At 33.0% G+C, this 15,441-nt stretch overlaps 1 protein-coding gene across 6 annotated transcripts in view; it reads left to right on the top strand.

Annotated features, from left to right (window-relative positions):
• The window catches only part of LOC110039577 (DNA-(apurinic or apyrimidinic site) lyase, chloroplastic), a 35,295-nt gene extending 19,874 nt beyond the window's left edge, over positions 1-15,421 (top strand). For 3 of the 6 annotated variants that reach the window (XM_020744690.1, XM_020744694.1, XM_020744691.1), the window contains exons 12-14: positions 6,578-6,737; positions 14,506-14,644; positions 15,325-15,421. In XM_020744690.1, the coding sequence (XP_020600349.1) occupies positions 6,578-6,737; positions 14,506-14,627 (282 nt within the window). In that variant the 3' untranslated portion in view covers positions 14,628-14,644; positions 15,325-15,421. Of the gene's footprint in view, positions 1-6,577; positions 6,738-14,505; positions 14,645-14,718; positions 14,798-15,299 lie in introns of those variants that run through there. The other 3 variants (XM_020744693.1, XM_020744695.1, XM_020744692.1) reach the window with 3 other exon arrangements.
• Positions 15,422-15,441: the final 20 nt, after the last annotated feature.

Raw genomic sequence — 15,441 nt, 5'->3', positions numbered from 1 at the left:
AGCTTATGAGTGGCTCTCCATGCTGATTTTGAAAAGGACTTCCTGTTTTTCTTTCAAAATTAACAAGCCTTACAGGATAGTATATGATCATCGAACTCCGGAAGCCCAATTGCCATTCCTTTTGACTTCATCTGTAATAGTCCTTGATAATGATAATGCCCGAGTCTCTTGTGCCATATCATTGAGAGACTTTCTTTGATTAGAAAGGCTGATTGCTCCTCCTGCATTGGATTGAGTAAAAAACTCCTCCCTACCATCTTGATTTCAAACATTTTTTGGCCTGTAGCATTCTCTATCACACAAGCATTCTTCATGAACATCACTTTGAATCCCTTCTCTATCAATTGACCCACACTGAGCAAGTTATGATCAATGTCTGTTACATAGAGAACATCAATGATCAATTTGGTTCCTGAACAGCTTGCAATGGCTACCGTGCCCTTTCCTTTTACTTCAATATAATCACCGTTCTCAATTCTGACCTTCTTGGACTCGGTACTCTTTAATTCCTTAAACAACTCCCTGTCATGTGTCACATATGATTAGTGCAACCACTATTAATAAGTCAACTTTCACTTTTCATGACCCGTGAAGCAAGTTGCAACGAAAAGTTGATCTTTTTCTTCTTGATCTGCCATTTTCGCTTCATCTTCTTGCTGTTGATTTTCATTCTTACAAATGACAGCTTCATGTCTCAAATGATTACACTTGCTGCACTTTGCATCCGGTCTTCTCCAACATCTAAAAGGAGGATGACCTTTCTTGCCACAATGCTAAAATCTTTCTTTACTCCAACTTTGCTTCTGTTCCCAGATGTAGAACTTTGTCCATTTGTGGCTTGAGACTTCTTGTTCTTGAATTTCCAATTCTTTTCATCTTCTTGATGCTTAACTTGTAAGGCTCCTTCAACGGCAGATCCTTCCCTCATTGCATGCCTTTGCTCTTGTGCTTGCAAGGCACTCAAGAGTTCTGACAAAGTAATCTTTGTCAGATCCTTTGTGTTTTTTAAGGTGGTGATGGTAGCCTCAAATCTTTCAGGCACTGTTACAAGGATTTCTAAATAATCCTTGAATCTTCCAATGAAAAACCCAATAATTTGACACGATTCGCTATGTTGAGTAGCCTGTCAAAGTATTCCTTTATGTTTTCTGTCTCCTTCATCTTTTGCATCTCAAAATCACGAATTAAATTCAACACCTTCATCCCTCAAATTCTTCCATCTCCCTCATACTCAGCTTTGAGATAATCCCAGATTTCCTTTGCTGTTTTTAATGACATAATTCGAGTGAAGATTGTGGAGGAAACTACAGAAAACAGACAGGCTTTTGCCTTGGATTTCTTCGTCTTACTCTTCTTTTGTTCTTTAATCTGTGCCACGGTGGGATTTTCAGGAAGAGGAGGAATATCGTAGTCTTCTTCAACTGCTTCCCAGAGATCCAGGGCTTCTAGATAAGTCTCCATGCGTACCGCCCAAATCCGATAGTTCTCACCGTCGAACAAGGGTGGAACAATCGAGGAAAAACTGGTGTCGATCTCCATAACAGCCGCTCGCACACACAGGCACCTTAAGAAATGAGCTCTGATACCAATTGAAGGTTTCTTGAACAAGAGAAAGAGGAGGAAGAAATATGAAGAAGCTTGAATGTTCTTAATTCAAAAAGAACAACAACACCTTTTTTAAATTGCCGCCCAATACAAAACAGAGAAAAAAGAAAGTGATTAATGCTCCCTAATCAACGTCCATAAAAATAGCTAAAAGAAATGAAAACTTTAAAACAAGATTTAAAGAAAATAAAACTAATTCCTTAATCCTAGGTATTCCTAAGCAAATATTCCAACACAATTCTATCTTGTGATGTTCATAACAAAGAAGAAATATGAAAAATAACTACAACAGTGATATCGTTTGAAACTCTACTAGCGACAGGGGGCAATTCAAAAGAATGAGTCTTCGAATCTTTTGCGGTGCCCAGAATCTGCGAATCCATAAGGAAATGTTCTCACTAATTCTTTACCTCATTTTTAGTCTTCTTCATCTTCAAGTTATAAGTTTTTTGGTCCTGAATCTAAGCCTATTTTGAATTTTGAGTCTAATGAGCCTAGCCTTTCTATTGGGGAAAGATCTTGCACCCAAGATTCATTGTCTCATTATGTGTCATGTGAATAATTGTCATACATTTTAACTTCACCATTGTCATTTATGGAGATTCCAAGTACTGTGCATAATATTCTCAAAGTCCCTAAGTGGAAGGAGGCTATTTTTGATAAGATGAAAGCCTTAGAAAAAAATGGCTCGTGCGAACTAGTTCATTTACCTAGATGAAAGATAATTTGCAAGTGCAAATGGCTGTTTACAACCAAGTATAATTTTGATGGTTCTTTGAAACAAAAACAATACTTGACTAGTTGTCAAGAGATTCACTCAGAACTATAATATTGATTATTTAGAGACATTCACTTCAGTTACAAAACTAAACTCTGTAAGAGTTCTTTTATCACTTGCAACTAATCTTGATTGATCTCAACAACAATTAGATATAAAAAATGTATTCCTCAATGGGGGCTTGGAAGAAGTGTATATTGATGTATCTTTGAGATCTAGTGAGAAGATTGGCACAAAAATGTGCAAATTTAAAAAATTTTGTGCATGTTGAAGCAGTCACTGAGTGTGTGGTTTGAGAAATTGCACTATTTGTTAAAGTTCAAGGGTATATTAAGGGTAGAGAGATCATACAATATTCCTCAGACATTTAAATGAGGGGAAGATAATTATATTGATTGTGTATGTGGATGATATTATTATCAACGGAAACGATCCACATGAGACGAACCATTTGATTACTTCCTTATCATTTATTTTTGAAACTAAGAACTCAGGATCTTTGAGGTATTTCTTTTGCATGGAGGTTGCTGATTGAAGAAATGAATTAGTGTTTCCCGAATTTTTTTTTTATCATCTATAGGAAATTGGGATGTGGGCTGTAGATCTGTAGACACTCCAATTGATTTCAATCAGAAATCGGGAGATGGGAAGATAAGTGATCTAGTATGTGGCGTATCGTTTCAATTACTCAAAGGAACAGAAGAAGGGGAGAGGATGCGAGGAGTCGGGAAAACGGACGGTACTTTTGATCTATAAATCAGAGACGAGATCGAATTACCTGTCAAGTTGATCGACACACAAAAAGGAAGAAGGGCCTCAAAGCTCGATCGTTGCGCATGCATCGAGGGCAAAGTGGATGGCGACGCCGGAGGCTTCTAGTGTGAAGGTTGAGCGGCTTTGCGATGCAACTAAGAGTGGTGCCCTGGTCAATCAAAGGAAGGAGTAGCTCTGTTGGAGGGTTTGACTAAAGGAGTAGACAACCTTGAAGTTGAGTCTCGCATGTAGAGGGGGATGAGGACGAAGGAGGAGGTGGCGTTGAGGACTTATTCTGTTGTTTTGATCCGCGATTGAAGGCATGTAGATTGAAGTAGAATATGAAGAAACGATTGCGTGAGCCACGATCGAAGACATGCAAATTGAAGCAGAGAAAGAAGCGGCTGCATGGGTTAACGTAGTGATAGAGCGTGGGTTAGTCGACTGATAGAAAGGTTAGGGTTTAAATAATAATAATTTATGAACTTATGTATATGTTTGAATTATTATGTGCTAATTGTAGGATTTGTTTATGTCATGAATCATGCTGCAAAAGATTCAAATTTGGATCGAGAAAAAGGTCGATGACACTAAAAAATGTTAGCATTTTAATTCTAAAAGTGTTTTGTAAAATTAATAATATTCAATATTAATATTGATTACAATAATTAAACTCAAAGTTTAAGTATTGAAATCTTAAAATAGTACAATACAATAATAATGAATAATTAAATTAAAACATAGTTAAGTGATAATTGAATATTTAATACTTTATATGTGATAATTTGAAAGAAGCCATACAAGTTAAGATCAAACCGATCGTCCATGATCTATTTGCGTACTCTTACTCCTAGATCTATAGTAATATTTTGGTCTCTTCTCAATCAATTGCATTAATAGTGATTGATATCTATACATTTATGTTTTAGTTTATCCTGATATGTACTCTTTTTTAATTGGTCATATGTGAAAATTAGGTCTCATTTTAGTAAAAAAAATATAATATTTTATTTAAGTATCTATATATTATATTATTTGTCATAAGATAAACATTTGTTTATGGTAATAGCGAGGGAAATCTAGGGTACCCATGCATGTATATGAAAAGGATTTTAACATTAAAGGACCTTAATTGGTATAATTTTTAGATGGTGCTCATGTGACAGTTGTGCATATATAGAATTATATATATATATATATATTATTGATATAATAAATTCATTGAATAATATGAAATATCGTAAATGATCATATTTTTAAAATATCAAATGTTTTATACTGATTTATTAAAATTTTAATTGACATGCATATTTTTTTCTTATTTCTTGTATTACTGTAATTTAGGAGTACAATTAGTCATTAGCTTTCGTTAGCTCACAGTTATTTTAAACTAATTTTTCATATGTAATTAATTTTTTAAAAGATGAAGAATAGAAGGGACAATGTTTATAGAAGACGCGGATAGCCTGTAATGAGATAAATTTACTGGTAATTTAATTTCCTTAGTAACTCTTTTATTTATTAAATGTTATTTATAGCGAAAAAATATAGAAAATTTAGTTCCCACATTTCGACCATCTGTATTCACCTTTGTTAATTCCAAACCTGGGAAGGGTCGTAATAAAAGTGATATCAGAACCAAGATTTATGATTAATTAATAATGAAAGAGCCAATATGATAATTATAAGAAAAAAAATATTAATAAAAATTAAAAATTAAAGTTAACTCAAATTAATAATTATATTTATTCAGGCGTAAAGATACACCCAAAATTATAGAAGAAGGTAGTCAAATAGAAAACGATGAAATACAACCTATTATAAATGTGAACTTGAATGTCCTGACCCAGATGATAGCGACCACGATTCAGTTGATTCATTTGTCCAGATCGCAATCTATTGGAAGTGATACAGTCTTTGTGAATAAGTATTTGGAGATATTCCTAGATTTACGTCAACCATTTTCTAATATTGTTTTGGATTTTTAAATAAATTTTTTATGTTATTTATAAAATGTTTTAAAATTGATGATTAAAGGTTTTGTGTTATTTTTACAAGATATTTAAACTATTTGGGATTTTTAAATGATTAATAGTTTTAAGTTATTTTGAAATGGTTTTAAATTTTTTTGGATTTTTTATTTTTATTTCTATGTTCAGGATATATAAGTTTATGAATTGACATATTTTAATCACATAAATTTGCAAGTAGTAGTAGCTCTAGTGACAGAGTTGTGACTATGAGTGATTAAATTATTAAAACTGGTGAACGCTTTAGATATCTTGGGTCTATTGTTCAATGTGATGGTGATATAGATGGGGATGTTATTAGTTGAATTCAAGTAAGTGGAGGAATGCTTCGGGCTTATTGTGTGATAGAAAAGTACCGTTTAGACTGAAAGAAAAATTTTATAAAATGGTGGTGAGACCTGCAACGCTCAATCACGCTGAATGTTGACCTTTAAAAGAGAAGCATAAAGCTAAGTTAAGTGTTGCCGAGATGAGAGAGATGAGAATGTGCCGAGATGAGAATGCTTAGGTGGATGAGTAGCTTCACACTTTGAGACAAAATGCAAAATGAATATATCTGTGATAGGGTTGGTGTAGCTCCAGTGGCTGGCAATATTAGAGAGAGTCGTTTTAGTTGTTTGGTCACATTAAATGCCGACCATATGATGATCCGATTAGGAGAGTAATTGTTTTATATTTGACTTATGTTAAGAAAGATAGAGGTAGACCTAGAAAGACTTGAGCATATTGTATAAAAAATGATCTTAATTTATTAGAATTAAATGAAAATATGACACTCATCAGGACGCAATGGAGAAAAAGGATTCATGTAGCCGACCCCACTTTGTGGGATAAAGTTTTGTAAAATTTTTGTGGATATACCAATCCTTGCATAGAACCTTCATCTAAGGGGGCCTAATGAACTGTTTACACATTTTTTAAACTGCGAGTATAATATTTCTGGTTATTTTATACAGGAAAATTAATTACCCATTTGCTGATTGTATTGGTTAAAAAATGGTCACATGGTTTAGTTAAAAAATATAGAAAAGCAGTGACTTTGATCGCATTTGGTAATGATTTTAAATTCCTTTATTTTTTTCACAAAACTAGCCTTTTAAACTTTACGGTAGAAAAGCGTTACACTGCCTTTGCTCTTTCATGAGCTTGTACTTCATGGTCACTTTTGCATATCTGGTTTTGCAAAATTGCAAGTGTAGCTGTAACTCTGTTTCAATTCAAACAGCATGATATATCATTACAACCTTACCAAATAAGTCTGTCTATTTTTTTAATGACCTATTGTTTAGGCAGAACAAAAATGAGAATGTACTGGATAAATTGATGCTTTATGCATCTATTATAGAACATCTTCTTAACTTTGAATTTACATCAGTTGATGGTTTTATTTTTTTTAAAATTGCATGAACAGGGAAATCGCCGGAGTGCTGGGTTTACAAATGAAGAAAGGGAGTCATTTCAAAAGAACTTCTTATCTAAGGGCTTCGTGGACACCTTTAGAAGACAACACCCTAGTGTGGTAGCCTACACATATTGGGGTTATAGACATGGAGGGCGCAAGACAAATAAAGGTACTTAACTACTTTTCGAGAAGGTGTTTGATTTTTCATCAATTTAGAAAGTTTTGATATTCCGATATGAAACATCACAGAAAAAAGAATTTGATTTAGTGTATTATAAGTCATTTGAAGAAATTTCCTTGAGGTTATCATTGTTTATATACCGTATTCTTTATTTATGTTTTAAAAGCAATAAAGTTTGGTCATATATGAAAGATCATAAATAGATCGTTACGCCTTAGTTTGGGTTTTGCACGTTATACATCCAGACAAGAGGATATTATGAAATGACTCTACCTTAACTCATTTAACCAACTCCATTCAGAAGAAGTTACACGCATAATTCAATGATGATAGAAAATTTGAAATTTTGTATCTTTATGAAGGCATTTTATTTATTAACATTCTAAACTCAATGAAATTGATGCATGCTACTGAATAAAGAAGCAAACTTAACCCCAACTAAAAAATTAGACACCCAATTGAAAAATTAGATAAACTAGAATACAACTATTTGAACCAAGAAAATATCACATAATTACTGCCAATTCCCAAGACATTGTTACTACTTAGGCTTGTGATGACAATGTACCTAGCAATTTAGTAGAATTTACATTGAATAATATAGAATATCACAAGTTTGGTAGAAAAATTCAATAGGTAGCAACTTATATTTACCAAGGCTTGAGAAATGGGGGATGCAATATGATCAATAAAATGACACGATTTATAGGACATGTTTATGTAACTTCAATTTTATGGTGTCGGGATAGAAACCCAAAACTTCTAATTTCCATTGTCTTCACAGTCATGAATGCCTACCAACAACATATGAAACGAAATTTCTGATAATTCTTATACAATTCAGTAATAGTAATTTTCAAGTGCTTGTGTGAATTAACTAGCTTGCAAGCATGCACAGTCATATGTAAGAAAATGTCAAAGAAATATTACATTTTATATGGCAATTCTTCTACAAATATTGGGATGCAATATGATCAATGAAATGTCATGATTTATAGGGCATTTTTTCTTTGTTACTATGCTATTATGTTTTTAGGATAGCAACATAAACTTATAATTTTAATGGAGTTCACATTCATGAAACCCTATCAATGTTGCATACGAAACTAAACTTATGACAATTAAATCTACAATCTACAATTCACTGATGCATTTACAAGCATGCACTATTTCTTTTATTTTTTAAGGAAAATGTCAAAGATTATAAATACATCATGTATATTTGTTCCATCAATAAGATTATATAAGGTTTTACTAGTTTCCATACGATTATCCTGACAGAGCTAATCAACCATATCAATGAAGTTTTAACTTTGCTTGTTTAGGTTGATTAGTTAGGCTAGGTATTTCTTTCAATGGGATACTATTGATGATCCTTTCCATCAAGCGCACAAGCATTGATAATTGAACAAACGATTTTATTAATAATATGTAAATATTGCTTTGCATTGTGACTATTTACATAATAATGATTAACATGCGATTTATAAATAGTATTTTAAATACATATCATGTGTACAACAAAATGATTGATTAATGCTCGACTAATAGAGATATGCAGTAATATACATGCAATGATGAAACTTGAATTTAAAGAGGGGCAGCAAAATAAAAATCAACTAAACTAAATTAAACTTAGTTTTTAGTTTTTAAAATAGATAAATAAGATAAAATGAAAAAAAGTTTAAAAATTAGTTATAAAATAATAAAAAAATCTTTTTAAATATAATCATTATGAAGAATCTAAAATTATTTCTAGTGCTTCTTCATTACATATAATTGACTCTACATCGAAATTCATTGTAATATCATTTTTAATATATATTATCAATGAACTGACAAGAAAATTAATTTCCATTTAATTTTGTATTCTTGTCTTAAATAAATTTCAAAATTAAAAATGCATGTTCAGTTGTTGTTGTAAAAACTAACATGTTAAGCTCAATGTGTTCTTGAAATGTGTTAGTATCTATTTCGAAGATCCAATGCAGAATTAAAATCAATAATTCGTTTTTAAACCTATTATTCATTTCTTGTAGTTGTGTATCTAAAGTGGTTATGAAAATATCAACTTTATAGCAATGTTCTACTATTATTTTGTTTTTTTTTAACATGATGTTCTCGGCCTTTAGTGTAAGGGGAATTCATATATGGAATATGTATATCTTGTTTTTCACAAAATAATTTCACTATATAAAATAAAGATTATCTTCATATTTCTTTTAAAGTTTAAAGAAGTAATTTTGTTGTTGATACTAAAGCATTGCATTAAGGAATTTATTTTTGGCTACCTTTATAATTTAAGAAGAACAAATTAAATTAATTATAAGCACCAAATATGTAAAGAATTAATAAATTGAAATAACATTTTTTGATGATACGCTAAACAAATAATATAATAAGCAAAATGACAATTTTTAATTAACAAAATTTATAACCTATTTTATTCACCCCGCAGATTACTTGCACTTTTACATCAATTATTTCAAATGTCATGGATATCAAGATTGTGATAGCAGAGAATGTCATAATTTTTTTCTTAAAATTTGATACACTTATATTTTTAAGATGAATTATATCAAAGTGTCATTCCTTAACAAATTCATTTTTATCAATAACTTTAATATATTCATTTATTTTCTTTTGATTCATGTCAAGCTCTATCAATTATAATGCAATATTTTGCATTACAAATTTTGTAACACTATTAAGTTTAATGAGACAATTACAAATTTTTTGATAAATTATTTAGAATAGTTATAAATATTTATCAAATTAAAAATATAATAATCATTAAATTATTATTAAGCATTTAACTTTAGGGTGCAAAATTTTAGTGTATTATATGATAAAAAAAATTTGAGGAAAAAATTGAAGGGGGGCACTATATACATGGAAAGCATGTTGATCGAATTAATTCTTACTATGATGGGGAAATAATATTGCGCATAAACTAACTATTAAAGACTATGGTATGATAAAGCAAATTCTATTTAACATATTACACATGAAAATATATATTCAAATTGGGTCCCAAATCAATTATAAGGGTTTCTCATTTTTGACATAATTGCAATAATGTTGAGAGAGAGAACTTTGTGCCAATTGATCCTTTTGTACTACCAACATGATTCGTATCAGATCATGTGGTTTTGAAACTTTTTGCTCCAATTATCAATGAGGCGAGGAAACATAATACTCTCTTGTGGTTCTAATAGCTATTAAATTTTAAAGTTTTATACCTTCAATGGCAGCAATAATCCAACATAACGCCCAGCTCAGTTTAAGGCAACCTATGACAACACATGAGAGAGATGCTCCACCTTTCCGTTAGTTTATTAGTAGTTTATATGGGGTTACTTAAAATGGATTTCTATGGTTTATAATAATTTGGTCAAAACATTCGTTGAGACAACACTTCTTATTTAAAAAGTGGTTTACTAGCATGAGACAGCTATTGCTTGCATTGCAATGGCAAAACATAAAATCGATATGTTTGTGACAATACATCATCCATTGGCATAATGTGAGCGTGAATTATGATCAGCTGTTGGAGGAGCATGTTTCATGAGCAACACTTATGATCACATATTTTCATTTTTTTTTTTTGGTATGGACTGGATCGTAACTTTTTAGGAGCCAATAGATATGATTTCCAACTTTGAAAAGTTGAATTATTCCAAGTCAAATACACTTAGAGAACCACAATGAAACTAAGCTCCAAAAATAAAGAAACATGAAGTCCATATTGGCTTCTTTTATAGTTTTAAAAGGGGAAGCAAGCGGCAGTTTATTCAATCCCAACCAAAAATAGTATTGGTAGGACATGACAAAATTTAATGTTATTGTGATTGCAACTCTATCCCTTCATAGTAGGTTGGATAAAGAGTACTCATTTGGAAGGACAAATATTAAAAAGTTGTTCTTAGGAGTTAGGACGAGCATTGAAAAGTTGTTCTACTAAGCACTGAACACAAGTCTCCAACTATTAGAGCTAATATTATCCGATGAAGCTAATAAAAAAGATGGCCTAAACTATTGCCTCTATCATTGGGTGGTTAGCTATCCTATTAATGATTGTTTTGTCTTTTTTAGGATGGATTGGAACAAATGTATAGATGTAAGGAAGTTACACCCTTCAAGAGTATTCTGGTGCATCCAAATGATTTGATGAGGGTGTCATATCCTCTTCTATATCATCAACTTTAGAAGCCATTAAAGAAAACTAATTTGACGTGGAGAATGGAAGACAAACATACCAAAAAACTTATGAAAATGTTGATGCATCTTTGATACCGAAGTTAACCTGAATCAGAATAGGGAAAACAAATATTAATACTAAAACTCAAATATGGACCTACAAATAACCAACTCGAATAGGAAATAACAACAATCACGATACCATAAATCGAAAGTAGCAATTGACACTTATTAAGTAGACAGTCGGGGGATGATGTATGAGGGTTGTTTGGGTTGATTGCAGCTAGATTGAAGGGTGGAAATGGTGGTGGTTGCAATGACGTGGTCGGAAGCTGGTCGGCGGCTGGCCAACCGGTGAGGGAGGCTGCGATGAAGGCTGGGAAGGGGCGACAAGCGATTGGAAGGGTTGTGTGGGCTGCTGATTGCAACAAGGTTGGTGGCTGGCTGGAGATGATAGTGGCAAGGATGGAGGGCTAGAACAGTGATGGGCTATGCGGTGGGCTCCCGAAAAGTTAAAGGAAGGCTGTTCTGGACGGGGCAGCAAGGAAACTACAGGAAAACAACAAACAAACTGTTGTCGGCGTGGTCTGCAGCAAGGAGAAATGCACGGAAATGGTGGTGGTTGCAATGAGGATGTGGTCGGAAGCTGGTCGGCGGCTGGCCAACCGGTTGGAAATGGTGGTGGTTGCAATGACGTGGTCGGAAGCTGGTCGGCGGCTGGCCAACCGGTGAGGGAGGCTGCGATGAAGGCTGGGAAGGGGCGACAAGCGATTGGAAGGGTTGTGTGGGCTGCTGATTGCAACAAGGTTGGTGGCTGGCTGGAGATGATAGTGGCAAGGATGGAGGGCTAGAACAGTGATGGGCTATGCGGTGGGCTCCCGAAAAGTTAAAGGAAGGCTGTTCTGGACGGGGCAGCAAGGAAACTACAGGAAAACAACAAACAAACTGTTGTCGGCGTGGTCTGCAGCAAGGAGAAATGCAAGGTTGCAAAGCGGGAGGGATGCGAAGGAGTTGGGGAAGAATAAACACCATATGAAGACTAAGAAACAATCGAAGCACTACCTGAAAATCAAGATACAACCCTCCCAGGGAAGAAGAGACACCGATGGTTGTCCTGATACAAGAACTCTAAAAACTAAACCTAAAAGATCATAAATACAAATATATATAATAAGAGGATATTTGATGATAACGGTGGGCTTCCGTTTGCTTCATTTATGTTGGATGAAAATGCTGAAAGGAAAAGTGGTGGCGTGGGCTGTGACCTAACAGGCCAGGGACATACCCAACATAATGGTAAGTTGGGAGGATTTTGTGGAGCTTTTCAGATAGTGGATTGTTCCCTTACCCTAGAAGATGGATGCAGGACAAGTTTGTCAAATTGGTGCAAGAAGAGAAGACGTTTATGCATTATGAAACGGGGTTTACTGCAGTATCGAGGTATGCACCACGGTTGATAGCTACTGCAAAAGAGAAGTGTTTTAGGTTTCTTTCTAGATTGAAGAATTCTATCAAAAAGTCCAGAGTATCGTTGGGGATTGATGTTTACTCAGTGTTGTTGGAGCGAGCTAGATGAGTAGAGATTGATTTTCAGCTTATTCAGAAGTGTATGAAGACACACGAGAAATAATATTGATGAAAGAGAGCATGTGGATTAGTCAGAGGGATTTAATACAAAGACGACCAAGTTATATTCTGATAGATTTAGTGGTGGCACTTCTCATAGTACCATCGTCACCTGTGTCAAAAGTGAAAAACAACATAAAGATGAATGTTTAATGGGCTCTCATACATGTTACTTGTCTCTTAAGTTTAATCACATAGTTTGATATTGCCATTCACTTGGTTAGAAAACTTCAGAAGAATAACAATCAGTTGGAGCTCCTTCATAGAAGACTATGGATGGATAGAGAATGATAAATTCTACAACTTTGACTAATTCTTAAGTTCAACCAAGACCTATTTAACCTCGAGTTTTTACCCTTACTTATAGAACACCTGAAGAAGCTATTGTTGATGCTAATATGGATTGACAAGTTTTATGTTTTATTTCATGTTTTAGGAGTGTCATTCTAGTGTATTTCTTTTTCAAATGATGGGTCTAGTTGTTGTTGTGTTACCTTGATTTAGATGTGATGTTATTATGTTTAAGTTGTTGGCGAAAGTCAGTTGAGTTATCTTATAATAGACCATTGTTTTAATATATCCTTGTTCTGTTTGCTTTTAGTGATATTTATAATAGATTAGATAATAGGGAGGGTGAATGTTTTTTAAGTTCTGTGAATTAAAATTAGTAATTTTATCTGACAAACAATTGAATTAAAGGTTAAAGGAGATTGATTTTGCTGATTGTGCAAACTAAGAGAAAGTGGAGAAATGTTACTGTTTTTTTTTTCTAAAATTATTATGTTTAAATTATTGCTTTAAAATATTAGTATTAATTGCAATTATTAAATTAAATTTCGAGGAATTGAAATCTTAATTAAAATGGAATAATAAGATAATGATTAAAAATTAAAAATTAATCAAATTATAATTAAGTAATGTGATAAAAAATTAGTAACATCAATATTTTTATTTTTGTAGGCGTTAATTTGAAAGAGATGATAGAAATTAAGAATAAAGAAATTGGTTAGGATCGAGGCGAGTAATTCTACTCCTAAATTATGGTAATAATGTTATATTTCTACTAAATCACTCATTAGAATGATATTGGTGAAGATACCCTGGTACTTTAAGTTGAATATGATTATTATGTCATTATTCAATTGATCATTTAGAAATGAATGTATGTGAATGATTTGCATAATTATACTTATTTACTAAATATGCATATTATAAAAGAATGATATTGGATGATATTTTGAATGCAAACTAAGGGTGCGTTTGGGGCGGCGGTGCGGTATCACACCGCAATTTTTATTGTTAGGCAAAATTGTGTTTTGCCTGCGTTATCTAAAAACTGCACTTGAAAGCTAGATTTTTCCATTAAACCTGGCTAGCTGCGGTGGCCGCTAAAAACCTTACGGATTTTTTCAAAATTTTTTTTTTTTGGCAATAGCCACTGCAACTTTTTGAGCAGCAGTAGCTTCTTCTACAGCTTCACAACAGTTTCTTCAAACAGCTGCAACTGTCTCAAACAGACTCTAAATGATTTATATTATGTTTGTATGTGTATGATTGTCTATGATGAAGTTCACCCTTTTTGATACTAGCGAAGAAATGATAAGGTAGATGTACACATGAAGAAATTGTAGGTGGGTGGGTGTGTATATTTGGGTGGGTCGGTGTGCGTGTGTGTGTGTGTGGAGAGGTATTTCACTAAAGATAAGTTAATCTTGGCAGTTTTCTTATGTCATCTAATAATTAGCATGTTATATGAGTAAATGTAAAGATTTAGATGCTAGATATGTGAATGCAGAAGAATTCAGTGGTATGTATTTATTCCCTTTTTATAATAATGCTTTTAACGTCTTTGTTGCATTTGAATTTTTATGCAACTTTTATACGCTAATATGAGGATTTCAACTTTTGATATTATTTGCCTTTACAACAGGATGGCGGCTTGATTATTTCTTAGTCTCAGAGAAAATTGCAGATAAAGTTCATGATTCCTATATTCTCCCACATGTGGGTGGCAGCGATCACTGTCCCATAGGGCTAATACTGAAGCTATAGCTTCACAATAGCTGCAGGTAAATACTTTGCATTCTTCCTTTTTGTTTCACTTCATTAACTTTTGTCATAAGACACTGTCTTACAATCGTAGGCTTCAAAGATTTTGTGACCCAATGCATTACCAACCGATACTTCTTAAAAACAAAGAAGATTTACATTCATACCACTCAATTCTTATGTATTTACATATCAAACACCTAAAGTTTGATATTTACACTTGTAACAGTTTGTTATCATAAATCTATGCATGAAAACGTGTATTTCGCTTTTAAAAAGTTAGTAGTGGTTATTTTTTTATGTGATGTTAAAAGACCTGAGTGTTATAAATGTAAATATGACAGTTTAGCTGCTAGATATGTGAGTCTGTATGTAAATTTGCCTCTATGTAAAACCTGCTGAGTCTATTTATGAGTTCAAAAACTGATCGAATTCGACCCAACCCGCTTGAGTATAATTTCTTTTTACGTGAAATGTTATTTATACGGCTCGACTCGAATAAATCTTGATTTTGGAACGAGTTTTTAATTTTGAGTAGAGCTGAACTCACTTGAACATGTTTCAATGTTAGCCTCACTGGGGTATTGTTAATCCGGTGAATCCTTTCATCTTGCAACTCAATTTGTGGCTGAAAATCCTCCCACTGCTAACCATTTCTTTCATCTTTAAATGCAAATAATTTGTGCTAATTTTATAGCAGGTTTCAGGCGGAATCACTTCATTTTGGAAAGGGATTTATCCTTTTTAGGTACTGATTTCCTCAACCTTCCAATAGATTGCTGAACTCTTCTTCTACCGGTGCATATATATATATATA

Source organism: Phalaenopsis equestris, unplaced genomic scaffold (assembly GCF_001263595.1).
Source record: "Phalaenopsis equestris unplaced genomic scaffold, ASM126359v1 Scaffold000002, whole genome shotgun sequence".
NCBI lineage: Eukaryota > Viridiplantae > Streptophyta > Magnoliopsida > Asparagales > Orchidaceae > Phalaenopsis > Phalaenopsis equestris.
Note: the sequence above shows the minus strand (reverse complement) of the source record. Positions and strands in the feature narration are given on the sequence as shown.